The sequence below is a fragment of the Xiphias gladius genome, chromosome 18, assembly GCF_016859285.1.
Source record: "Xiphias gladius isolate SHS-SW01 ecotype Sanya breed wild chromosome 18, ASM1685928v1, whole genome shotgun sequence".
NCBI classification, from domain to species: domain Eukaryota; kingdom Metazoa; phylum Chordata; class Actinopteri; order Istiophoriformes; family Xiphiidae; genus Xiphias; species Xiphias gladius.
Genome location: NC_053417.1, coordinates 21,406,997 through 21,433,009, shown reverse-complemented (window position 1 = coordinate 21,433,009; position 26,013 = coordinate 21,406,997). Strand labels below are relative to the sequence as shown.

Sequence of the window (26,013 nt, the reverse complement as noted above, 5' to 3'; positions counted from 1 at the left end):
ACCCGACTGCACCCCTCCTTCAGGGTGGAGTGTGAGTGTGTGGTGTGAGGCTAGTGGGAATTAGGGTTTGGGGGGGGGGGGTTGGTGGAGAATTAAAGAACTCATAGCACCTTCTGAAGAGAGAGCAACCCAAAGCAAAGATGGCCGTTCAGCCCCAGATCCACCTGAAAGCTAATGTTTTGGTCAGCTCAGATTTAAACTCAACATTTTCACTTTGTTTTTCAGCGTGAGGTAGCTTTAAACAATCTGGACGACTACAATAAAAAGGCAAAATTTATTTCCCTCAAATTCTTCAAAACAATTTTTTTTTTTTTGTTTGATGAGAACTGGGCCTTCTTCTGACGGGCAGTCAAGGGGTACAGGACATTGAAACATAAGTCCCAAATGTAACCTCACTTTCCAAAAAGTGTTGGTGTGCATATAGACACATGTACACACATAATGTGGAAATATATATAAAACCATCTGGTTGTTTATAAACACAGACTTTTACAACAATAGAACCAAGGATTTATAATACACAGTAAAGGTTTTGCTCCTGCTCATGATGGACAGGCCTGGAGCACCTGGATCTGATTTTATTTACTGAGAATATATATTTTTTTGGTCTACACTGATTCGAAATGCCGTATTTGTGTGTCAGGAGGGAAACAGGGAGGGAGGTGGAGTAGGACTGGGACAGAGGTTGTGCGGCTGTTCTGTAGTGGAAAAGGGGGCTTGTTGTACTTACAAAGTAAACCCGTCCAGTCCTACCTCAACTCTGCCCATTCAGGTTAGACAATAAATAAGTGACATCAAGTCATGTTTCTGTTCTCCATAACTTGTTCGCTTGGTCCCTCTTCCTCCTGGCTCTGACTCATTCCCGTCAACAGTGGGCCATGGGAAACATGACTGGATCTCAGAAAGCGGGTTGACCGAGAATGCTGGTGTGGTGTACAGATATTGCCGGTGCCCTTCAGTGCTAACATCCAGGGAGTACAACTTGGAGAGCACTTCGTTGTGAGAAAAAAAGTATCAATTTTCTTTTATAATTTCCAGTCTTCTTTATTGTGGAAGTGTGTGTAATGTTTCATGGTTGAGTTTCATTTATTTCCTGTTATTCGGGGGGCCATTGTGATACTCCACTTTACAAGAAGCAGACTGCGCCTACATCCACTCCAAACTCCTGATCCGCTCCTCCGATGTCCATAGGAGCAATGTCCACGATTGGCAGACGGGAGGTCTTCTGTGTTTTGTACTCAAAGACAGTCTTGCCCCACCGGCCTGTATGTTTCTGTTGGTTGAGAGTGGAGAAATGTGTTAACAACAGCCTTATGATACAATGACAATTATACATATATTAAACATAAAAGAGATTATCTTTTTCTGGCTCTGTGTTGCAGCTGTCTGCTCTCACCTTGCAGCCATCCTCCAACACGCTGTATGTGAAGCGACTGTTGCCCTCTGCGCGGATCTCCACGTCGTTGGAGCCCTGCAGCAGCAAGGCCTTCTTCAGGTTGCCTGTGGTCTGGTCCATGTAGGCAATGCTGTTCTTGCAGTGGTAAGTGAGGTTCTGGGATGCTTCAGTGGACAGAAGTCTCAAGAAGGTCAGCTGGATGCTGGCAGCATTGGCAGCGGGGCCGTCTTGAGCATAGTCGAACTGTAGAGCAGACAACAGGAGGGGGAGATAATTAGCAGCTTTCATGTTGAGGTTTATTTAGTTCTTCAGGATCAGCTTATAGAAAGAAATGATCTTAAATGATGTATAAGCGCACTCACGTGGAATCCTCCATTCATGGTCTCTCCAAACCAAACGTGTTTGCGGTCCTTGCTCTTGCTGGTCCACCAGTTCTTCATTGGTACGTTGGCGATGCTCGGGTAGACGCAGGTCTCTCCAGTCTCCATGTTGCAGAAGACCTTGATGGCATCGGCTGTGCTGCCAATGTTGGGATCAACCCAGTAGTCACCTAGAGAGATGAGAGAAGAAGGTTAATAAAGAGCAAAGCTGAGAAACTACATGCAACTTTCCCAAACTCTGTTTTTACTCCACAAATAGATGTCGAGCCTATTGGATGGCTCATACCCAAACACGTACTTAGATATGTATTTTGCAGAAATCTCAACGGATACGGCAATGAGTTATACCTACCTTTTTTGGGACGAAAGCGAGCCTAAAAATATACATATTTCCAGGTCAGGTCCGGACATTAGATATACGATTTTTGTTATATTTTAGGTTAGGTCAGGTTAGGAAAATAACTAGTGCTCACGTTGTGGAAAATGATCTATGGCTCCACCACATAGTGTTGAAAACAGTACAATACAGGGTAATTGACAATACAGGGCGATGTTAAGGACAAGAAACATAAATCAAAAATATATAAATACATTAAAAAATTAAATTCAGTAAAATAAAATGAAAGAAGGGCTAGGTTTTTGTGAAACTCAAAGAAAGCTGTACATCCAGCTTCCCGATTGCCTTCACCAAGAGGGCCTTGCTGTAGAAATTTTTGGTGACTCTTACTTGTCCGTAGCATCGCCCTGAAGGCAAAAGCTCCAGGTGTGAGTGCAAAGGGTGGTAAAGATCACTTTTAATCTGGGAATCTTTATTTTTTATATTTAATTAATAATTCTCACTTAGTTGCATCTGCGGCTTCCCTATAATTTTGCTATATTTACTATTCTTTGCAATTTTAGTCTATTACTAACATTCGGATTTCCATGCCACATGGTCATATTGAAAAATAAATACTTTCTACCAAATTCTTATACACCATTTCGAGAGTTGATATACATTTTTACATTCCTGGTGTTTGGTCTCATCCCAACATAGCAGCACGTCATCAGCATAACGCTTCTGTCGTATGAGCTAAAGGAAGCCAAGAACTGAGCCCTGTGGAACCCCACCCGTCATACCGATGCTTCCACATACCAAATTACCATGAGAAACAGTGCCTTTCAAGGTAAGGTAATTGTTGAATTATTTTCCGACTAAATGAAATGCAACACTGGGAGCCAAAACTACAAAAATAGAAGAACTGCCTTAGTCAGATTTCATATGAACAGCACCTATCCACCCAAACAGGTGTATTTAGTTAGTTTTCAGTGTGATTTAGAAAGAAATATCTAAAAGAGAGTTGTTAATAGTTTGCAACAATGTTTTCACCAGTTAGGAACATTTTAAGAGTAAAAGTCAACTCATCATCAGATTTTCCTTCCTTTCTTAATCCTTTTCGACCCCTCTGCCCTACTTACCACTCTTCCACTCAGGGTGGCACAGTTTCAGGTCTCTGCAGGTGCGAGCAGGGTTCTTCTGGGAGCCGTCAGGGCTGCGCAGGTTCTCAATCTGGTTGTTAAGGGACTTGAGTGTGGAATCAACCTCAACGTCGTGCTGCCTCAGGGAGCTGGAGGCCTCATCAGCCCTCATGTACCTGAGAGGATCAGGGGACTTCTCTGTCTGACCCAGACCGGCGAAGGCAGACATGTCGATGCCGGGGCCAGGAGGACCAGGAGGACCAGGGGGTCCAGCGTTACCAGGAGGACCCTGAAGGAGGGCAAAAGCAACAAAAGGATCAGGAGGGCATATTAGGCAGCACTGAAATAGTACAGTGTACAGGCTTGTTTGTGGTGGTTATAGTTTCAATTTTTCTAATGACATGTCACGTACAGCAGGACCAGTTTCTCCAGAGCGTCCACGAGGTCCAGGGGGTCCAATAGGGCCAGGTTGTCCGTTAGATCCATCTTTGCCAGCAGGTCCAGCTGGTCCAGGTGGTCCCTAAAGACACAGTGAGTTTTAAATTAAAATAAAAACGAGTGAATGTAAATATGAAACATTATTTTATTTACTGAACTTAAGCTTTGTGTTCAAAGTGTAAAGCTACACTTTTTTTTGTTTTTACATCCACCATACAGTCTGGATAAGAAAAAATCTGATAAAGCAAGTCAAATGCAGCAGCAGTTTCTCTCCAGAGCCTTTGCCTTAATATGCATGAAGATTATTTGTATGGTTACATTTCCTTTCATTTTTCTTATCATGCACAGTGCTTAGCTAATCTAGAATAGATATTGAAGTCCTTTTCCAATCCCAGCAGGAGTAGTTTCACAAATCATGGTCTGTCTGCCTCTTTTCCTTGCAGAGAGTAATTACAAAATGACTCGGCTGCCCATCTTATCACAGCAGTGGGTAATTAAAGCACGTGGCCTTTGCTGTCCCCATCTTCGTCAGGTGATTGGAGAATTACAAAAAGACTAACCTGTGCCCTTCATTACCATCACATATCTTGGGTGTTAAAGCTGCAGGATTGAATTGTAATAAGAATTTTTCTCTCTTTTGCTCTTTGCTTTAGGTCAGTTTTCTTACCTTAGCACCGCTTGGTCCTGCAGGTCCAGCAGTTCCAGAATCTCCAGCGGGACCCTGTTTAGACGGTGATAATGACAGATTAGATAACAGAAAAAGCAGGTGAAAAGTAGTGCTGCATGGATGAACTATTAGATCTGGATGACTTACAGGAGGTCCAGGAAGACCCTGCAGACCAGTGAAGCCACGGTGACCCTTCTGTCCCCTCTCTCCAGTCTCACCAGCCTCTCCCTTGTCTCCACGTGGTCCTTGGGGTCCCTGGAGTTAAAGTTTCTTGTGTATTAAGATTTATGGCTGTACATGTGTGGCATTTTTTAATTACCTAAATCAAATTAAAATCTAAAAAAAACAACTTAATGATATGGTCGCAGTTAGAGATGATAAGACTTACAGCCATTCCTCTAGCGCCAGCAGGTCCAGCGGGTCCTGCAGGTCCTTGAGCACCCTAAAGAAAGAAGTAATTGTGTGGGTGCCTCTTCATGTTCACATTAAAAATATGAAGCAGTGCCCAACACTTATGCCTATGATCTTTTACAGTGTCCTATGTTACTTACAGCCTCTCCTCTGTCTCCCTGCTTGCCAAGGGGTCCGACAGGTCCGGGGGCACCAGGGGCACCGGGAGCTCCAGGGGCTCCAGCAGGACCAGTGTTACCTCGCTCTCCCTACAGGAGGACACAAGGTGATGACTCAGGATAACAACAGTTTCTGCAAACTAGCTGAAAATGGTAGCCAGATTTTTGTCAAACAGTGTTTTTTGTTGGAGTTTCAGATTTTTATGTGAGACTGAAGTCTCTCACCTTGGCTCCAACAGCTCCGTCCCTACCAGGTGGTCCATCTGATCCAGGGGTACCCTAAGATACAGAAACATATTAGATACATTTTTAATGACATGAAATGCATTTGAATAGTAGCATTACTGCTACTGTAAGTTTGATCATTACTTCACAGTCAGACAAGTGGATAGTTAACTGATGTCCAGACATTATGATTTTTGAGATTTCGTTGTTGTTATTGTTTAATTCTGACCTCTCTACCAGGCTCTCCAGCAGGTCCAGTGAGTCCAGGGGGTCCCACAGGTCCAGGAGGTCCGCGATCACCAGCAGAACCAGAAGCTCCCTGTTTACCAGGCTCTCCCTAAACACAAAGGAAATATTTCATTATATTTCAGTAGCTCCTTCGACATTGAAGGCACAGAATAAATTTTTAGAAGAAACAGAATTACTCCGCATGAAAGTAAGAGTGAAAATTGAAGGACAATAAGACTCGAGGCAAACATGCAGTAAGATGAAGGCCTATCTGATGTGACTGAATGAATTTGTAAAAATGCTAAGGGGTGTTTGAATGTCAGACAGATTTGGTAAATCATAATTATCTGCCCCTTTAAAAAATTTTAACAGCTTACATGGAAGCTAAAGCTATAGCTAAAAATCACACATGGATGAAGGCACTTACAGAAGGTCCAGGGAGACCAGGGAAGCCTCTCTCTCCACGCTGACCAGGCAAACCAACAATACCACGAGATCCAGCCAGACCCTGAGGACCTGAAGGCCCATCAGCACCCTACAGAGTTAAGGAAAGAAAATACTGGGTCATGAAATGTTCTTATTTATCTGCAACTGACTGAAGTCAGAGTGTCCAGATCCTCTTCTCATGTCAGTAACGTGCAGTTTCCAGTCAGTTTATTTGTGAATATTATGATGAAATAGTTGGTGGTTGAGACTGGATGTTATCTCAGACCATGACTCAAGTACTAATGGGTTTGTGTGAGCTGTAAAATCAAACTCACAGGTGGTCCATCCTCTCCAGGCTCTCCCTTCTCTCCTTGTTGGCCAGCAGGTCCACGAAGCCCAGCATCTCCTTGTCTTCCTGGGGGGCCAGCGTCACCACGAGCACCCTTTGGTCCATCTTTACCAGCAGAACCAGCAGGACCAGCAGGGCCAGGGTTACCCTGTGATGGGAAGACAGAGAAGTTCAGTAAGTAAGAGCAGAAATACACAAACACTAATTGTTTTAGACTGAAACAGCAAACGCATTTCCTATTGGAATTTGTTATTGATGAATTACTCACATTGGGGCCGGGAGGTCCAACTCTACCAGCAGCACCAGGGAAACCAGTGGCACCCTGTCAAAAAGAAAAAGAGTTCAGTAAGGATAAACATATCCAACCTGTTCCCCTGTCATCAATCACTGAGGGGTATTAGGATGTTATGAGATTAACAGGAAGGATTCAGCAAATACAAATAACACATTTCCACTCTCCCTATATGTGAATACGTAAAAGTGAATCACAAGAACATGCACAGCAGGGGTCAGCAATCTGGTTCAAATGTGGGTCTTTTTTTCAGCATTGTTCAGTAGGGGCCAACATAGATTAACAGGTGTGGTGGAGATGAAGGTCTATATTTTGTCAATACATTTAGAGCATTATTTAAAGTCACATAAGAATTTAAATTGATTCATTAAACTGTCTCAAGATTGTATGTGAAGGCAGATTTCATTTTTCCCATTAGTAAAGGCTAAGAGTTGCAGCAGATTTTGTTACATAATACTTACTTTGCAAAAAAAATGACTCAAATGTATGTTCTGCGTTGGACTACGAGACAGAAGATTAACAGGTAATACAAGCATGATAAACAGTGGCCTATTTCATTTATGCTTGTATGAAATTACTGTTATTTTTGGCTCTTATTTGTATTTTTAAGACACATATCACTCAATTTACATGATCCTTATATTTACAGTATATTGTTATCTAGGTAGATTTATTTTAAAATCATGGAAAGGTTTTCATGTAAAGGCCCACAGGCTGCTATTTGCCTATCACTGTTATATGGTTTTCTGAATGCACAGAATCAAACTAGTGTGAAAGTTTTGAGAGCAGCTTTGAATCCATCATTATGCTGCTGATATAGGCTAAAGCGTGCTGATTTTAAACTTCTACTCCTATATATTTATCGGACATAATCAGGCTGTACCCCATGTCTCATTTGAGAGCTTGGCATGGGTCAGAAACTGCTGCCGATGTGGGCCTGTAAAGCCTAATGTGACACTGTAAACCATGTAATGTGATGTTGCGTCATACAAATACTCTGCACTTCATTCGATTCAGGTCATACACATTGAGCCATTCTGTAATTTTTCTTTCTTTTCTTTCATCTCCGCAGCAAATATAAGAATTGTGTTGGTATCAAAGGCATCCCTGCTGTGCTCATTGTTGTTGGTTATAAGTTAGGGAGGCTAGCTCTATCAATATTTTTATGGAGATCAAAATAGAAAGTTTTTTGTTGGTTTGTTCATGTGATACAGTATCAATATGATTTACTTACAGGAGCTCCCTGAGCACCACGAGCTCCTTTAGGTCCAGATACACCAGTAGGTCCCTGAAAAAGAGGAACAACAATTAATCATGTTCATGTTACACTAGTGTGAGTCTAAAGCACTGTAAGTATTCTTGTATAAGGTGTTCCATTGCCAGTTTAATTTGATCCAGAGATATGACCTAAGATACTGTATAAAAATCTGGTTTGAGGGCGTTATTTTGAAGTCAAATACCCACCACAGGTCCAGGAGCCCCGGATGGTCCCTGAGGTCCAGGAGAACCAGCTTCTCCCTTCTGTCCAGCCTCACCAAGCTCTCCCTTGGCACCAGGCTGACCATCTGCGCCCTGGATATTTTAAACAGAACAGTAATAGTGGCAGAATGTTGGTGAATGGAAATTAAAAAAATATCTTTCAGTCAGTTCATTTGAACAAAAGGTATTGTGTTGATTTTACTTACAGGAGGTCCAGCAAAGCCAGCAGGTCCAGGAGGACCGACCTCACCACGGTCACCCTTCAAGAGGACAGAAGACAGACAGTTGGTGAGGGAAAGCTTAGGATGAGGTAAGTGATGCTGTTTGAATTATCAGCTTTTTCTTTATTCAAAAGTCCTCTCAAACACTATGTTTATTGGTTTTTGTTCATTTAGAAAAAACAGAGCACTTCTAAACATGTTCAAAACTTCTCCTTCCCTTCCGTGTACACAGTATTCTTGGTGAAAAGAGAAACTTAGCAAGCATAACATTAAATATATATAGTTAATAATGGAGTGAAAAATAAGAAGTATTGTGCAATCTGGTCATTATCCTGTTCTCCCTCCATATTCACTACCATGTTACTCTTGCTGTAATTAAGGTGGCAAACATCCTTATCTGATCACAAACATGTACACAGTCAGGTCTGTCATGAAATGTAACATTTCTAAATGTTACATCTTACTGTGTAGATCAGTTTTTCTAAGACAGTTTTTTCTGCTCGAAAGCTGTTTTTCTTTTAAAATTATGAATGGAAACATCTTTGAGGGGGACGCAAAGTTTCTGTCTGGTCCAATTTGAGTTTAATAGTTAGCGGCAATGTACACTACACTGTACAAATTCAATTTAGTATATTCGTTGCGGCTGCTTGATCCCCCTTATTATGTTATTGTAATGCTATTAATTTGAGAGCAGCAGCCGCACACTCCGTCCAGGGTACAGGATGCTATGCCATTTGAGATTTGATTGAATACGATTAAACATTTAATGTTCTTTATACCAGTACTTTTACTCAATTTGGACTGAGTCACACCAAGTTAGTGCTTTCTTAGAAGCATCGGAGTGTGATGAATTATTTGATTTAAAAATAATTGTAAAGAGTGCAAATAAATTTTTGCCACAGCACAAAATGGATTAACTCTGAGAAAATATGCATGCTCAGCTCGTAAATTTTTTTTATGAAGACAGGGCTCCATTATTATGAGCCCCAGCTCACCCACATGGCTGATCAGCTTAGGTGTATACTGCATACTGTGACATATATATATGACACACAGAGGTACTTACAGGAGCGCCACGAGAACCAGGAGCACCACTAGGTCCACTAGGTCCAGTCTCGCCCTGGATTGGAGAGAAACAATCAGTCAAACCAACCAAATCAACAAGCACACTGCATGCATGTTAAAGTAAACTCAATCCCAGTTCATTCAGAGTTGATAATCATCCCATTAACAATTCTAAGGATAACCCTTTTACTCTTACCTTGGCACCGTTGGGTCCAGCTGGGCCAGGAGGACCAATGGGACCAGTCAAACCCTGAGAAAGAAGAAAAAATGGATATAGAAACAAGTTAAAGAGAATAGAGTTTGGGTGAGATCAAACGTCACGTTTTTTTAGTTTGATGACTCAAAAAAGGCTTCACTCTGTAATAGTAGACTAAAAAAAAAAAACACTAAGGATTTATTTTGAACTCACTCTAGAACCATCCTTTCCAGGAGCACCCTCAGGTCCCTTCTGTCCATTGTCACCCTGTTGGACAAAGAGGAAGGCTTCATATTAATCATACATGAAACTACAAGGCCTCTGGTCATGACATTTGCTCTGTTTAAATTTACCATTTCACTCATGGAATAATCCATAATATTAAAATAAATGTTAGTTGTAACAACTTCTAAAACAATCTGTTGCTCACTCTGTCTCCCTTAGGTCCTGGGATACCACCAGCTCCTCTCTCTCCAGGCATGCCCTGCAGACCGGGGGGTCCCTGAGGTCCAGCAGCACCAGCTGGTCCAATGGCTCCCTGAATCAGAATTAGGAGATCACTTGTCAGTCAAATTTCCTATGAATTAACTGAACCTGAGTGTGGACAGGGTTCTTTTTGACTGATAATACCAAAAGATCTTTTAATACATACATTATTTGATAAATGCTGTGAAAAGCCTGAAATAAGTCCTAATAAAGTTTCATCATTCATCAAAAATACGTCATTTCTCAGAAAATGAGAACCAAAGTTGCAGGTTCGTGTTCAACATGATCACCAAGGAGAAAGTAGACCGGAAAGGTATTCTTTACTTCTAAATTCATTTCTTGTCTGTCAGGTCCTTTGTGAACTTGGAACCAGCAGTCAGTAAGCTTAGCATAAAGACTGGAATCAGTAGGAAACAGCTATCCTGGCTCCGTCTAAAGATAAAGAAATCAACCTGCCAGCACCTCTAAAACTCACTAATTAACACATTATATCTCATTTGTTTAATCTGTACAAAAACTGAAGTGTAAAAACGACAAGCTGTGGTGTTACAAGGGGTTATGATGGACTGTCGTGGACAATAAGGAGTAATTTAAATTTTAGCCTTTCAAGATCAACTAATGAACTAGAGCTATTCCACCTTGATGAAATCGACTTTTATGATGATGAATGGTCTTCTGGATTAACAACCATAAATCCTCTCGACTCAGGTTTCTGCACAACTTCTTTCAAGATGCATCTGCACACTGGACTTGCTGAATAATTGAAACACCAGTAGAGGAGCTGCAGTTGCATAGCCTGGCACAGAGGATACTCATGGATTTTGAGCAATAATTTGAATCCTAAATCTGTTTCAGAGTGATCCACTGACCTTAGGTCCATCAGTTCCAGGTGTTCCAGGAAGTCCACGAGGTCCCTGAAGACCCTGAGTTCCAGCACCACCCCTCTCACCAGGGAAACCACGTTCACCCTGTTAGGAAACAAAAAGACACTGGATCAGTAAGAGAAAGAGCAAGTGGTAGAGACTGCTCAGTTATGTGATGTGAGGAGGAGTTTGGCTAGGTCTTCATGTATGAAACCAACAATGTAATTTAGCATAATGTGCATTTATGAACTGTAAATGACAACACTACATAAATGTCACTCTTTGATTTGATATTTTTGGAAATGTAGACAAGAAGCCTGAACATAGAAACTCACTCTAGGTCCAACAGCACCAGGAGCTCCGCCCTCTCCAGGAACACCCTGCAGAGACAAAACAGGCACACTTTTATTCCAGTTTTTGGTATAATTACACATACAAACAAATGTCTTATAACTTCTGTTGAGCTTTCATTGTTAGTCCAAGTATGAATAGCCAAGACAATTAATTTTACCCTGTATAGAATTGTGCCGTACAGAGGTCATTATTATCTACACAAAAGAAATTGCACTTTCATATATTGTTTTGTTTTCCTGTCTGTGACAACAGGGTAGTTATGGACCAAGTTGAAAAAGCTGAACATCAAAGAAAAACAGAAATTAAGAAATCTCAGATGATTTGATTAATGCAATCAAGATGTTAAGCCTTGGCAAATATGTTTGTTTGTTTTTTTAGATAAAGAGAATACTAAAAGGAAAATGCATTGTTACAGCAGCCACTTCGCATAAATTACAAAAACAAATGAGAAAAAATACAATTAAAAGGCCAAACTATTAACAATGATTAAAATAACACATGAAATAGAATAAGAGAGAACAGAGACTAAAGATTTTTAAAGAATATTTAATTCCCAGTGAGTGTTTATGGGGTTGATAAATAGTTTCATTTTAACGTTAAATTTAACTTGAAAATTAATGTGAAAGTTTAAAAAAATGATAGGAACTGTTAGAACTGTTGAGCCATAGCACTGGGATATTCAGTGGCTTCTCCTTGTTGCTGCAGAGAATATCGGCAGTGAGTTATACAACACTGATGCTTAGCTGAATTAGCTGCATTTACCTTTCATTTGAAATATACAAAGTTATTTGTATCCTCTTGAACAAGAGGCTGTTTTTACTTTTCTTTTACTCCCTTTACTATACTTCTAGTCTCATGGCACCTCATATCTCAGCCATGTATACCATTTATTGGTATTTTAGCAGACTGGATTGTTAGACTACTCAGAAATACCATCATATGGCATGTAGTTGATACTATACCAGCTCTTGAATGCTTGCAGTTTGTGTACAGTGAGTTGAAGGGGTTTGTAAACAAAGATAGACCTACAGGTTCGAAAAATCAGTTGGACAGAATAAACACTCACCTGGTCTCCAGGTTTTCCAGCCTCTCCTGGGGCACCAGATGGTCCAGGCAGACCCTGTCCAACAACAGCAAAGGGATTAGTTATATGAAATCTGTAAATATAGATTAGGTTATTGCCTATAAATCTGCAGTTTTCCTGAATGAATGAGGGGTTTGCTGTCTGTGAATAACACTGTAATGTCCAAAGATATAAAGTATTGCATATTGATGTCTGCTTGTACTAATATTCAAGCTTTGGAGAGTGGACATTGTATTTGTTTTTAGGTTTTCCACACAGGTGTATTAGGGGTTTGATGAAAAGATAAACTCACCTGGAAGCCAGAAGGTCCAGGCTGTCCTTGCTCTCCTCTCTCTCCAGCAGGTCCCTATGATAGACCCAGACACAGGTGATCAGCCAGGGGCAAAGACAAGTGAAAATTCTGCAAACTGTCAGCTGAGCGTAAGACATATCTCACAACATTAAATTATACTAAAATACTCACAGCAGGGCCAGGAGGTCCAGCAGAACCAGTCTCACCATCTTTTCCAGGCAGACCCTGTTCAGAGAGGAGTACTTACATTATGAAAAGTGATCTGAACACAGAAAAAGATGGATCAATTTGTGAGGTCTGGAGGAAGGTAAAGTATGTATGGAGAAAATGTACTTACTCTCAGTCCAGGACGACCCAAAAGACCCTTCTCTCCTGGCTTTCCAGGTTCACCCTGTTGAAGAAAAATCAAATTAAATTACCTGCAGAAAGTCTCTTCAGCTTTGAGTGCAACAAGGTTAATGACAGTAGTGTTTTCTGGCTACTTACATGCTGTACAAGGATGTATTTAGAGTGTATATTATCAGATTTTCTTTATACTGTATGAACATTTTGTGTGTAAATAATGAAACTACTTTTTGCTTTTCACTAACACACATACATTGGCTCCCTTTGGTCCAGGGAATCCCATCACTCCTGGCTGTCCTCTGGCTCCCTGAGGACCAGGTGGGCCGGGACGACCGTCCTCACCAGGGGCACCCTGTCAAGGTAAAAATCACAAATCAGCACTGAAACCCAGAGATCAACTTGGGAGTTGAAACGTGTGTGTGGTAATCATGATTATAAGGGTATACTTGAGATCATAAGGATTAGCATGCTAGCGTGCCAAAAATAGTTTCTCAAGTGTAAATAGCGGTCTATAGAATGTATGTCAAGCTCGATGTCTTGTACAACAGTGCCTAAGCTGTTCTGTTCACAGCGTTACTGAGTCCATAAAGCTACAGTGAAATAGTAGACGATTCTACTAATTAATTGTGAGTGAGACAACAATGTGTAGTGTTATTTAATATTAGGCTTTCGTTTCAGGACATGTGGTAAATCTAGTGTTGTGGTTACTGAGCTCAGATTATCTCTCCTGTTTCTGTAAGAACAAATACAATAGTTTTTTCAAATTGTGCTGCTTTTGCTTTCCATAAAGAATTCTGCTAGGATTCCACTTTGAATGTGTCAGCTGCTCTAGCTTTTCATTTCAAAGACTCTACTCATGAAAGTGTATTTGTAAACCACATTTTCAGACAAATTTTGAACATTTCTATGTCAGAAAAATGAATCAAATTGTGAAAAAGCATATTGTATCAAATCAAACTTCATCAGGAAAAATCGATTCAAACAAAATTTGTTTATCTGTATGGATTTTGCCTGATGAAAGTTTGAGGACCACACCGTAATCTTAATAAAGTGAGTTGAAGTGATGGTTTTTGTTTTTGATCCTACACACCTGTCACTAGGACTTTTAAGGGTGCAAAAACCTTATTGAAATCAAATCAAACTTGTTACAGTCATAATACTGAAGATTATTTTTTGGCCTTCTTGGCATTAATTGACAGTGTAACTTAAAGAGTCACAAAGAAATTTTTTTGCTTGAATTTTTTAAAAATTCCTTGCATTGTTTCAGAACTGTAACACTGTAATTTTAATACACATGATAGAAAGCTACACCTGTGAATTTTAAGCATTTTACTCACAGAGGGTCCAACTTTGCCTTGAGGACCAGCATCTCCGGGACGACCAGTGAGACCCTATGAAAGGCACACAAATTTTTAGAGATTATCAGCATCACTCAAGAAGTGGGAAAATCTTGACAATGAACATAATCAAATTAAATCACGCAGATCAAACCAGCCACACTAGCTATCTGTCTGCTTCAGGACTAAAATGACTGCAACTTTGCAACACTGTCTGTCAGATTCTGGGCTTGTAATGGGTGAAGATGCAGGACTCACTCTGGCTCCTGGGAGGCCAGGCTCTCCTGTGCGTCCAGGGTCTCCAGTAACACCTTTAGGACCAGCAGCACCAGGAACACCACGGTCACCAGGGGCCCCCTGAATAAGATAAGACAGAAGTAGGCCAGCTTTAAATATCAGTCAGTTAAATATCAATGTGGTACAAACATGGCAACTGGTTTCGTGAGTGTAGCAGCATCTTTCATGCTGCAATGCTTAGAGCACAGATTTAGCCTATGTAAATGGAGTCAGTGCACTGAAATCAGTTTGGATTGTTAAACAATGTCATTTTACTAAGGACCCACCTTAGCACCAGCAAGACCATCCTGACCAGGGAAACCACGGTTACCAGGAGCTCCCTGAAAAAGTCACAGACAGAAACAGAACTTTGATTAGACGGGGCTAAAAATAGTAACAACTTATTCATAATGTCACTTTTTAACAATATGATGGTATATCCTGATTACTTACTCTCTCTCCTGGAGGTCCGAGTGGTCCAGCAGCTCCAGGCTCTCCTCTGGCGCCTCTCTTTCCTTCTTCACCAGTAGGGCCAGGGGGACCTTGAGGACCAGCGGGGCCCTAGTAAAATAAAGATATCTCAGTAAATCTACTCTGTAGTCTAATTCTAAAAGATGTCGGTTATGGCATATGTATTGATAAAATCACTGAAACCTAGTCAAAACTGAGAAACTCACGAGCTCTCCCTTAGGTCCAGCTTCACCTTTGAATCCAGGAAGACCAGGGTCTCCCTAAACATGGCAAGAAAGAAGATAGCCACAGTAAATAATCATAACACGAACAAGTATCAGGGTTTCAGAGTATTTTAGATTATTCCCAAGTGACTTACAGACTGTCCCTTTGGCCCCAGAGGTCCTGTAGCTCCCTGTGGTCCAGGTGGGCCACGGGGGCCGGGGAAACCAGGAGCACCAGCAATACCAGGAGCTCCCTTCAAGGAACAAAGGAAGAAATAAAATATCAGAATCAAGTAATGTATTAATACTATAAATTATAAAGCAAGATAAGCTAATAGAGGATTCTAAACCTATGAATAGAGAGAGAGAACTTACAGCAGATCCCTTAGCTCCAGGAATACCATCAGTACCGGGGTTACCCTATACAGACAGAATAAAATAGTAAATACAAAGCAATGAATCAACACTAAATTGAAAAAATTTAAGAGTGACCATGACAAACGAACCGATGCACCGGCGGGTCCGGGAGATCCTGGGGTACCGGCCTCTCCACGTGGTCCCTGTTGGCCCTCAGTTCCACGGGCACCAGTAGGGCCAGCTTCTCCCTGAAGGGACACAATTGGAAAAAACGAATTTGTTCTGCATTTCATTAACCTGTGAATTCAACATTTGTGCCTCCATGTCTTAGAGATTAAGATAATGTGTTGGCGCCATTTGTTTTATACCTGTATAAGGTATCATCACCTGTATGTCTCTCTTATAAAGTACGTTTCCATATGTATGATAGGAAAATCACCTTTCTGATTTGCAAACAATTTTATCTAAATTATACACAATGAATGCGTGTTTTTATTCCTTGACAAGAATATTATAAGGCAGTTTGTAGAATATACTAGTGAAGTTGATCATTTGTGTATGAAGAACAGTAACTACAAGAACATAATTCTAAGAATCTATGGGATTTAATTCCATGTAACCAGACTGAAGAAAGAGTGATCAACTTTCTGTAAGGAAGATTTCACTGAGTGGTAAAGTAGAAACTGAAAATGCTTTAAACCACAGATGGTTCAAGGGACACTAACCGGGCTCTTGTTGCTTTATTTTAAAAAATTAGTTCTCCCGCATTGAAATACTGGTTTATGATTATGTGAACTGTACAAACCTTGGATCCTGGGGATCCTGGGAAACCGGGAGCTCCAGCAGGGCCAACAGGCCCCTGTAGACAGAACAAAAAAACTGCACGTTAGGGTTTATGTCTAATGATACCATCATGTTGTTGTTGTGTTATCAAAGGCAATAGTGTATTAAAATTAGCATTAAAATGGATGGATTGGATGCAAAGTGGGAACTATGATGCGTACAGGTGGACCAGCAGGACCGGGCAAGCCATCATTTCCACGGGCACCCTGAAGAGTGAAAAGACAGGATAGTCAGTTCTGTGCATCATAATAAGGAGACCATGAAATAATAATGGATTCAAAATTTTAACAAATAGCAGACTAGACACATATTTCTGCTTAGTGGATTGAAGCAGATATGAAACGGTTACTCACTGCAGCTCCAGCAGCTCCAGGACGTCCCCTCTCACCAGGCAGACCACGTGGGCCCTATTACAGAAGATTCAATTGATCAATTTATTTGGATCAGTATAATGTAAATGAACAATTATTTCTCTTATCTAAAAATCAGACAGCCTTGAGAAAAAAAAAGCAGTAAGGCGTGGAACTGAATCTCAGTAGCCTTACAGCTATAATTCTCTAACTGTTTTATGTTAGAAACACCAGAATAATGTGGCAGACCAGATAAAGGACTGTAATCTCACCATGGGTCCAGGGGCACCGTTCTCACCAGGGGCACCAGCCTCACCCTGAGAGGTACAGAGAAGTTGAAAAACAGTGGAAACATTAGTGATGAAAATCTGGATTGTCTTTAAAAATTGATATTGTCACTAAAGAGGCTGTAGTGATCCCACCTTGGCTCCTGCAGCACCAGTCTCTCCCTTGGCTCCATCCAGACCAGGATGACCCTACAGAGAAAGATGAAAGTACTCATCAGGACTCACACATCAGTCAGTCCCCTCAGATGTAATGGACAAATTGCCACAGCTCTGTGAGGATCGAGCAGTTAGTTATCCTATTTCTTCTGTTTCGCAGTGAAAGTTGAAACACTCACTCTGTGTCCTTTGATTCCAGGAAGTCCAGGAGTTCCAGGGAATCCACGAGCGCCCTGAAATAAAAACAAAAACATTTGTGTGAGGAATATTTTATTCATCTGTTTTCTTCTCGGCTTTGATAAGTAATCCTGGGTTTAGCAACAACTGAGATTATTTTGCATTTAAGTATGAAATGATCAAATATTGATTGATTGTTATTCTCTCACCTGAGGCCCTGCAGGTCCACGCTCACCAGCCTTGCCAGGTTTGCCAGCCTCACCCTAAAAACATACAGGAAGTGGAAGGATTATTTACAGTAGCTGCATGATAAGATGTAGCTGCATGGCCCTTTACTATAGTGGGATCTTGCTGTATGCATGCAGCCTGTGTTTCGTGCAATCATCATTTTCGTCAGTGTTGTTAGGAGATAGACAGTGCCCACTTGTGGCAGATATGGTTTTTAGTGTAAAGCATATGAGGGAGGATTGATGCACATCATTGTGAAATAATAGTAAGGAAAGAAACAGATGCATTTTTAGGTGAAAAATAAGAGCATAAGGAAAAACTTTTAGTCAGGAACTATTTTACTCTGTTCATAAAAACTGTGGTTTGCTTAAACCTTTGCGCTTGGCTTAGTGTAGGTCTTTTTGTTTCCATGTTTCAATGATCTGTGGGTTTCATATGTGGATTAAGCCTTGACACTTACATCACTTCCTGCTTTTCCAGAAGGTCCAGGTGGTCCACGAGGTCCCAGTGGTCCCTGTTGTAATGCAAAGTTAGTTTAGTGACAGTTATCTACTTGCTCCACATTAAGGCAGTTAGAGAAGTGTTAGTTATTAATACTTACAGCTGGACCAGGCTCTCCAGCCTCTCCAGGGGCACCTTGGAAACCCTGTGGCCCCTGTAGACACAAATGACAAAGCAAAGTATTAGGAACTTATTCATTCATACCAACAATTATTCTCTACATATGTTCAGATTAGCTTTTTGATTATAATGACCAATCACTTCATGATGTAGGGCTGTAATGTATGTACTTACAGGAGCTCCACTAGGTCCAGGAGGACCACGTGGACCCATAGGACCCTGCAAGAGAAACACAAGACATTAAAAAAAGTTTACCAGATGTCTATTTTTTATCACACAGTGTGACAAGTTTGGGTGGCTTGAATAGAGAACTCAACATTCAAAGCTATTGAGAGTGATGTAAAATATAAACTAAACTCCATCTTGGGCTCAGAAGATTAAAAAAACAAACTTATTTCTAGGGTTTAAAGTTACCATCCCCTTAAAATACCTCTCCTACAAAACCTTTGCATAACCTATTTGTAGGGATTTATAAAAATAATATATTTTTGAATATGTTTTTTTGTAGATATTTTAATGTGGTTCATATCCAAACATCCTCTTTTTAAAGAGGTGAAAAATTCTGCTCAGGTTCTGTTGCAAAGGCCAGCATGAAATAATGAAGTCATCTTAAATCTCTGTGTTGGAGTGAAGCTACTGAACCACCAGGTGGCACCATTGCAGTTATCTTAGTGAAGATGAACAGTTTATTTTTTGCAATTTATTTTCGGCAGCAACTCTGAAAGCTAAATGTAAGTATTGATGTTCTCTTTTATCGGGACAGATAAGCTGTCTACATACTAAAAAAAGTACACACATAGTCCGCTCGTCCTTTAAGATTATATATAGTACATAGTACTACCTACCATCGGTCCTTGCATCACACCCATTTGAGCGCCTCCGGCCTTCTCATCAAAACCTCCAGCCAACTGAGCAGCAAAGTTCTATAAAGACACAAAACACACAGAGACTGAGACTCAGTTTATGTACTCTATCTTGCCTAAGCTGAAATGCATCAAGTCAAAAACATGAACTGAAATTTTTGACTTAAATGGTGGCCAAGTTACCATGACAGAACCATACACAAGGAAAATATGTCTGCACCTGCTTTCTGCTAAACTAAAGCATCATTTTCATCCTTCAGAGACAGTAGAGCTGCAGTGTGCTGAGCTGCTTGTCCGTTTTTCACTTGTTTGTGCCTTTATGTTATTTCTCTTTGTTTAAAAAATAAATAAATAAAATAAAATAATTCTTTGGATTCATTTTGAGCTGTTTCCATCGATGTACTTAATCGAAGCAAAATCTCAGAGCACAAACATGCATTCACCAGTTTCATCCATCCCGTACTTTTCAAATAGAGCATATGAGAAATTAATTATGGAAAAGATACTGATAATGATCATTATATATATCATTAATTTACCATTAAATTGTCTCTTTATATCTATAATCTCTGTCTTTTTGTTTATCCAAACATTTTTATCACTGTGTTGTGCAATATGAGAGTAATACTGTGGTGATGGAACTTAAATTGTTAATTGTTGTTTATGCTGTGTTACAGAAATGCCTGGGAAACTCACCCCTCCAAGCCCTGGTGGTCCAGGTGGTCCAGGTGGGCCGGGATTTCCGGGGGTGCCAGGCTCACCATCTCTTCCTCGAGGTCCAGGATTTCCCTAGGGAAAAAGAGAGAAGGTCATTTTCTCTAAGTCATCTGTCACAAGTCACCTGTAAGGATAAAAGAAGCTTTCAGGTCAGAAAACGTCTGCTGTATGTCTGGTGTATGTTAAATAGCAAGAACTTTGTGTTAATTCAGTATTTTGGGTTATACACCATATTCCTCCTCTTGCCTTTCTGCAGTATAACGTACGTGAAGCTGTTTTCTGTGATTATTGTTGATTGCACTGGTTTGTAGTTTGATTTATCAATGCCCTTTACGACAAAACATTTACAGAATTAGTCTCATAACAGTTGCATGATTAGATCTGGATGTTCCCAAGATTGTGTGGTAATAACACTATAATCTCAAACTAACCAGAGCACTTTGCCAGTTCAGCTATAATAATGATCAGAACTGCTGATGCTTGACCTAATATTTGGTGAACCTTTGTAACCAAGTGTTGAAATGACCTTGTAACATTAATGTGGGGTAATTTCTTCTGAATGATGAACTGAGTAGATTGGTGGAGGGTGTTTTTATGTCTCTTACCTTGTCACCCTTAGCGCCAGCTTCTCCACGTGGTCCCTGCTCACCTGAGGGGCCCTGCACAAACAAAGATAATTGTCTCAGTAAGACTCACAGGATTGCTAAAACTCCTGTTCAGAGCAAGAATCATATTATTCTGCACCAATAAACCACCTCAATCAAACATTACTTGAATAAGTGTGGGACAAATATAGTGAACGAAATATATGAATGAAAGATTTAGTAAAATTGAGTAAAAAAGACTAGTATTTACCATTGGGCCAGGTGGTCCTTTTGGTCCTACAACCTGCACAAAGATAAAAAAGAAAGCTTATGTCCAATTTCTGTGACTCTTGTCATAAATTACTCTTTATTACAAGACCAATCTTTTGTGCTATGTCCGGTTGTGCCAGTTTCGGAACAGCAAAAATTAGAGAAGAACATTCCAACTTTGTAGGAGGTGGACATCAAGCCAAAAAACACAATCTGATGAGGATTTCGTTTGACAGGACAAGTTTCGCTAAAGCATCACCTCCTCTTAACCTCTCGTTTGGCTGACTTTGTTCACCTGACATGTGCACTTGCAGAAATGTTGCTGAGAGGATATAAGCGGATTTGATCGGGTTCATTATGTCCCAGGAATGCAGGGTTTGTCCTCATTTAATAGAAAGTCCACAAGACATTGTTGAACACTGTAGTTAGTCTCTTAAATAGCAATAAACTGCCACTCTAACAAGCAAATGTTTCTTAAACTGGAAAATGTTTCAAACTTAAGAAGAGGGGAATAATCAATAAATTAAAAATATTTGTTCAGGGTTCCTGAATAACTCTAAGTCAAGCTAAATAGCAGTTAATTCAGCAAAGCAAAAATCTTCAGAAATCTACGCACTGTGTAGGTAATTATTATGGGCACGAATGTGCGCCAATGTTTGGCATTTAAAGATCACAAAAAAGAAAGCAAAATTCTGAAATTATTCCAAATAACAACAATAGAGGTAAAAAGGTTGGTTTGATCAGTTGGGAGTTTTCTAAGGAATGTTAATACCCAGGCCAATGATGAGTATGTAGAGTTTTGAGGGTAGTATTATGTACTGTGTACAGTATTATGTACAGCAATGGAATATCAATTATTTCAAACGTTACTTTACTGTGATGTGCTGAAAAGGATTCATACTTACATCTGCAATCTCTCCTGGTTCACCTTTCTGGCCCTGATTTATGAAAGAAAGAAGTGACATCAGTAGCTGAAACACCTTACTAAGAAACAAAAACCTTGTGGTGTTTTCATATTGTTACTTGTTGTGAGTGTGCATGGATGTCAGTATTTTCGCACAACGTACGGCCTCACCTTAGCACCAATTGTTTCTGATGTTGCAGAGGGATGGATGAAGGGGAAAAGAAAGAACAACAATGTTAAAAGTGATAAACATTTCAGAAACTTGACTGATTTGAAATCTAGCCTGTGATTCTTAGGAAAGGAGACCTGCAAATAAATTTAATGGTGCTAAAGTGATCAAATACCATTCACCAAACCCAAAGGAAAAGAAACCATCCAGATTACATTAATGATTAGAGATGAAGCAGAAGCAAGCATGGACTAGGAGATGAAAATGTGTTTAGATCCAATCATTAAAGCAAAATGTTAACATACTGTAAGTAAGCACAAAGTAAGCAAGATGTAAGCTTAGCTTATTGAATAAGGCATGGCAGCCAGTGCCAGTAAGAGTTTTCTTTCAAAGAAGTATACCGTACTTATTATTACGAAGAATTGTTTATATCAAGTTTGTGGGAATTCATTTATGCCCATATGATCTCAAAAACTGTCTATTTTTTTACGACCTGGAAAGATTCATTACTGAGCAAAAAATGGGGTGTTAGCAAAAGCGATGATATTTCTATGTTATTACTCATTTTTAATTAAGTAATTAAGTGAAAATGTGAAAAATTGTTGTAATTGTCATATACCAGGAGGTTTCTAAAGATACCACAGGAATACAGTGGCTCTTTGACAGGTTCATCTATATAGTCTTTACATGAGGCCTTATACATAGAAGGTTGGGAAAACTTTGGTCCCTCTCTAAGTTAAATCACCTGAAGGGACCCTACTTTTGTAAATGGGTCAAATAAATCATTGAGTTGTGGCTCAGTATGAACATAGGCTAATTAGTCATCAGTTAAACTAGGCAGAGGCATCTCTACTGGTTTAGGTAAGAACCAGACATCACATCTCAGGATCCATCCAGAGTGATATAATCCTGATAATGTTGCTTATCTGGTCTCCATAAAATCCAAACATGTAGAGGTTCACTTTGGAATAGGGAACAGCAGGTGCTGGCTGAGTAACAAGTCATTAATACAAATACCAAATCACAAAAATGTTTTAGGGCAGCTAAAACTATCGAAATTACACCAACACACTATTATCAGTGTCTCCTGTAGCCCTGATCAGGCAGAATATTTGGATCCTGTGGCTGTTCCCCATTCAAAAGTGTTAGCCAAGAGGGAAATAAGTGCAAGCTAAAAGAGTAATTTATTTATGGGTATGTGAATAAATAAATTACAACCAATGGGGGCACTGGCATCAGCAGGGCAGATGGGACAGCACTCTCCAGATGGGATGATAGGATTGGCACACTCTTTGATCTCCTCGCAGATTATCTCATCACACAGAACCGCTCCACTGTCGCACACACAGATACGACACGGCTCTGGCTTCCACACATCCTTATCATTATACTGCTGGCCGTCCTGGATGCAGCCACCTGCCTCCTCTGTGGTGGCCAGCAGGGGGAGTGTGGCAGGTGGAAAGAGGAGGAATAAGAGCAATAGGAGGACAGAGAGGTTGGTTGAAGAAAGAGTTCGATAGGGAAAGTTATTGGAGTTTACACAGTATTGTGGTATAGTAGATGTTGTTAGAAAAGTTGGTTTAAGAGAGGGAAGAAGGAATAAGAGGATGCAGAAAGGTTCAAAGGGCAGGGCATGGAAGTAGGAGGAATAATGGCAGTGTGGGGGTAAGATGGAGGAGTGGGTAATGAGTGAAGGGGTGGGATGTACAAGGAAGATGGAGAAAGATAAAAGTTATCCCGTATCATATAAAAGCTATGAACACAAATATTGCAAAGTATTGCAAAGGATATAAAAAGTGACATTCAAAAAGTAGAATAACAGGAATTAAACATATGAATGTGACTGCATGAAGCCTTGTTGCTTTGATGCTGATGAACAGGTGCTGGTTTGACCCAAAAATACATTGGTACAAATAAATAGCTGTGGAGCATAACTATAATTCAGAAGTTTTAAACATAGGGGAGGCAAGAAAAGGCTCCAATTGATAATTTTATGTCAGCATAAAAGGTCATGTCAATAAATGGCACAGTTATCCGTTGTGTCCAAAGCCCTAGTTGAGGTATTTCACATTGCTGGCTGAGTATATTTAACCCGCAGGCCTCCTCTGCTGCTCGTATGAATGAACCTCTCTTACAGGGACACTGTGTCCAATTGACAAGCTGCTGCCTTAAGTAAACAGGGGTTCTTCTAAATTTCTCCATCTGGGTCCCATAGCTATGTCAAGTGCCAGTGCAAACACATTGGGGAATTAAGAATGGCTAATTTGTTTAACATACACAGCTTAGGGCTGGCCCTACCAACTGTTCTTATTTGTTTTTTAAGTATATTTGTGAGAGTGATACTTAGCACATACATGTTACAAGGGTGTTTAATTCCTGATCAGAAATGAGTTTGGCTTCTTGCAACTGAAATGTCTTCTTTCTCTTATTTCCAAATGTGGAGCAGTAAAGTAAAGTGCATTTTGCTATAAATACAACTATATGTCCATCATCTGTTGACTCCTGCTGTGCACTCTGTCCTCTGTCCCACTCTCTTCCTGCTACCCTTTGAGCCTGCTAGTCTGGGGTCAAACACTGTCTGACCCTGTCACTTCACATCATGAAAACCCTGAATCTGCTACAGCCAAACCCTGTGGGTGAGGTTTATTTTACATGTCTTTAAAAAAACCCAATTAAACTCACTTTTGATTTGGCCACAAATGCTCAGGACTAAGTGTCTAGAAAATCCTGGATTGTCAATTGAGAACCTAGACCAAAAAGTTGTGTTTCCTCTAGATAATGGTAGAAAAAAGGCAGCCAAAGACATTTAAGTAATCAAAAATCTCCTTTAAGCAGATCTGCTTTTAAAATATAGCACTGCAATAAGAGCAAACACATCAGGAAAGGGTGAGCAGTAAGACCCAGGTGAGGATAAATGGACACTTGTTCACCTGGTCCTCCATCCCACACAGATGTGCCTTGACAGCCTCACATATCCTACAGAAAACTATGCACTCACTTTCTTGGAAAGACCATTGAAAACCTGCTTGACAGGACAGATTCACATCATCAGAAAAAATTAACAACTACATTATTGAAAATAGCATGTAATGTATCTGGCCAACAGAATTGTGCTCTCCATGCTCTTCATTTGACATCACACAACTTGCACTGGATTTATTTTCTACTATTCTTCTGAAACATCAGGTAGAGAAGATTGGGAAGGCAAACAAAAAGTTGGCAATGTAATTATAGTAACAATCCACATTTTTTGCAAGAAAAAAAGAAAAGAGTCAAGAAAAACTTTGCAACTTACGGTCGTCCTCTTCCTGACATCTGACCACGGATAGTAAAACAACTTGGGATGCTACAAGTAGCAGAACAGTCCTTGAGTCCACAAAGCTGAACATGTCTAAATATTAGACATGCAGGAGCTTGGGTGAGAAGTGAAGGGATGGAGGAGACCAGGCTTTCAGTCAGTGGTGTGTTAAGTGTTTGTTCCCAGAGACTTATGGCACCATGCAGTCAAACCCTCCAAAATCTAAGTGGAATCCAACGCGGGGCCCCAGCTGGCACTCTGTACCCACCGCGTCAGGGCAAGCACCGCGGTTTTATGTCCACTGTGCCTTGTATGGATCTTCGTATATTCCAAAATACCAGTCCTTCCCCCAGACCCCCTGTAAGGCTGAAACCTGAACCTCATCTCCCTCCCCTCAATCCAGCAGCATCTACTCTCCCAGGGATTTTTTTTTAACTCAAGCCCTCCTTCCTCCCTTGACCTGCTTGGCCTGGCCTGGCCTGGCCAAGAGATGCACCTTCACTTTCACATTAAAAAAGGAGCAACATCCAGCAGAGCAAAGGCTAGGCTCTGACTTTACTACATGAACTTGTGTCAGAGAATTAAGAAATCCCCAAACTGCCTGAAAAAATGGTAGAAGAACTTTCAAAGGACCATGTAAATAGAAAGGATTAAAGGATTTTTAAAGGAAATTATGTTCTACTGCCCGACCGTCTGGAAATTGGTTACAGACAAACTACAGTCTTCATCAAATGAGCTAAAACTATTTTGTAGGTCATAATACATAATACATAGGTCATAATACATAATACATAATCAATAGATGATTCCTAAACCTGGCCTATACATGTTCTTTTCAAGTCTTAGGTTACACTTTTCTAGAACATTGCTGTAACTCTATTAACTAAAGTCAGTACAAGAAAAACTCTAATCACAAAAAACTCTAATCAGAAACTAATCACAAACTTGAAAAAAAAATGGTGATTTACTTATTCAGTTGATTTAAATGTGTTTGAATCAGCAGATGAAACATAGTTTTCCTCTAATTTCTGTCCATATGCATCCGACTACGAGATGCATATGTAAAATATTCTTTATATTAGAGGATAG

At 40.2% G+C, this 26,013-nt stretch overlaps 1 protein-coding gene across 1 annotated transcript; it reads right to left on the bottom strand.

The window, feature by feature from the left end:
- Positions 1–1,126: 1,126 nt before the first annotated feature.
- On the bottom strand, positions 1,127–25,015 carry col2a1a (collagen, type II, alpha 1a). The gene is made up of 54 exons (XM_040152842.1): positions 24,922–25,015; positions 22,845–23,051; positions 21,629–21,645; positions 21,459–21,491; positions 20,555–20,587; positions 20,305–20,358; positions 19,679–19,771; positions 18,965–19,042; positions 18,294–18,338; positions 18,100–18,153; positions 17,959–18,012; positions 17,480–17,533; positions 17,273–17,326; positions 17,073–17,126; positions 16,923–16,967; positions 16,654–16,707; positions 16,462–16,506; positions 16,263–16,316; positions 15,607–15,705; positions 15,476–15,520; positions 15,256–15,354; positions 15,104–15,157; positions 14,880–14,987; positions 14,714–14,767; positions 14,409–14,507; positions 14,151–14,204; positions 13,067–13,165; positions 12,806–12,859; positions 12,640–12,693; positions 12,469–12,522; positions 12,159–12,212; positions 11,074–11,118; positions 10,745–10,843; positions 9,820–9,927; positions 9,603–9,656; positions 9,390–9,443; positions 9,195–9,248; positions 8,114–8,167; positions 7,893–8,000; positions 7,663–7,716; positions 6,405–6,458; positions 6,123–6,284; positions 5,789–5,896; positions 5,363–5,470; positions 5,134–5,187; positions 4,891–4,998; positions 4,728–4,781; positions 4,487–4,594; positions 4,340–4,393; positions 3,647–3,754; positions 3,235–3,523; positions 1,759–1,946; positions 1,397–1,639; positions 1,127–1,273 (listed from the first exon to the last, which is right to left on the bottom strand). The coding sequence occupies exons 1-54, from the start codon at positions 25,013–25,015 to the stop codon at positions 1,127–1,129; spliced, it is 4,464 nt and encodes a 1,487-aa protein (XP_040008776.1).
- Between the last annotated feature and the right edge of the window lie 998 nt (positions 25,016–26,013).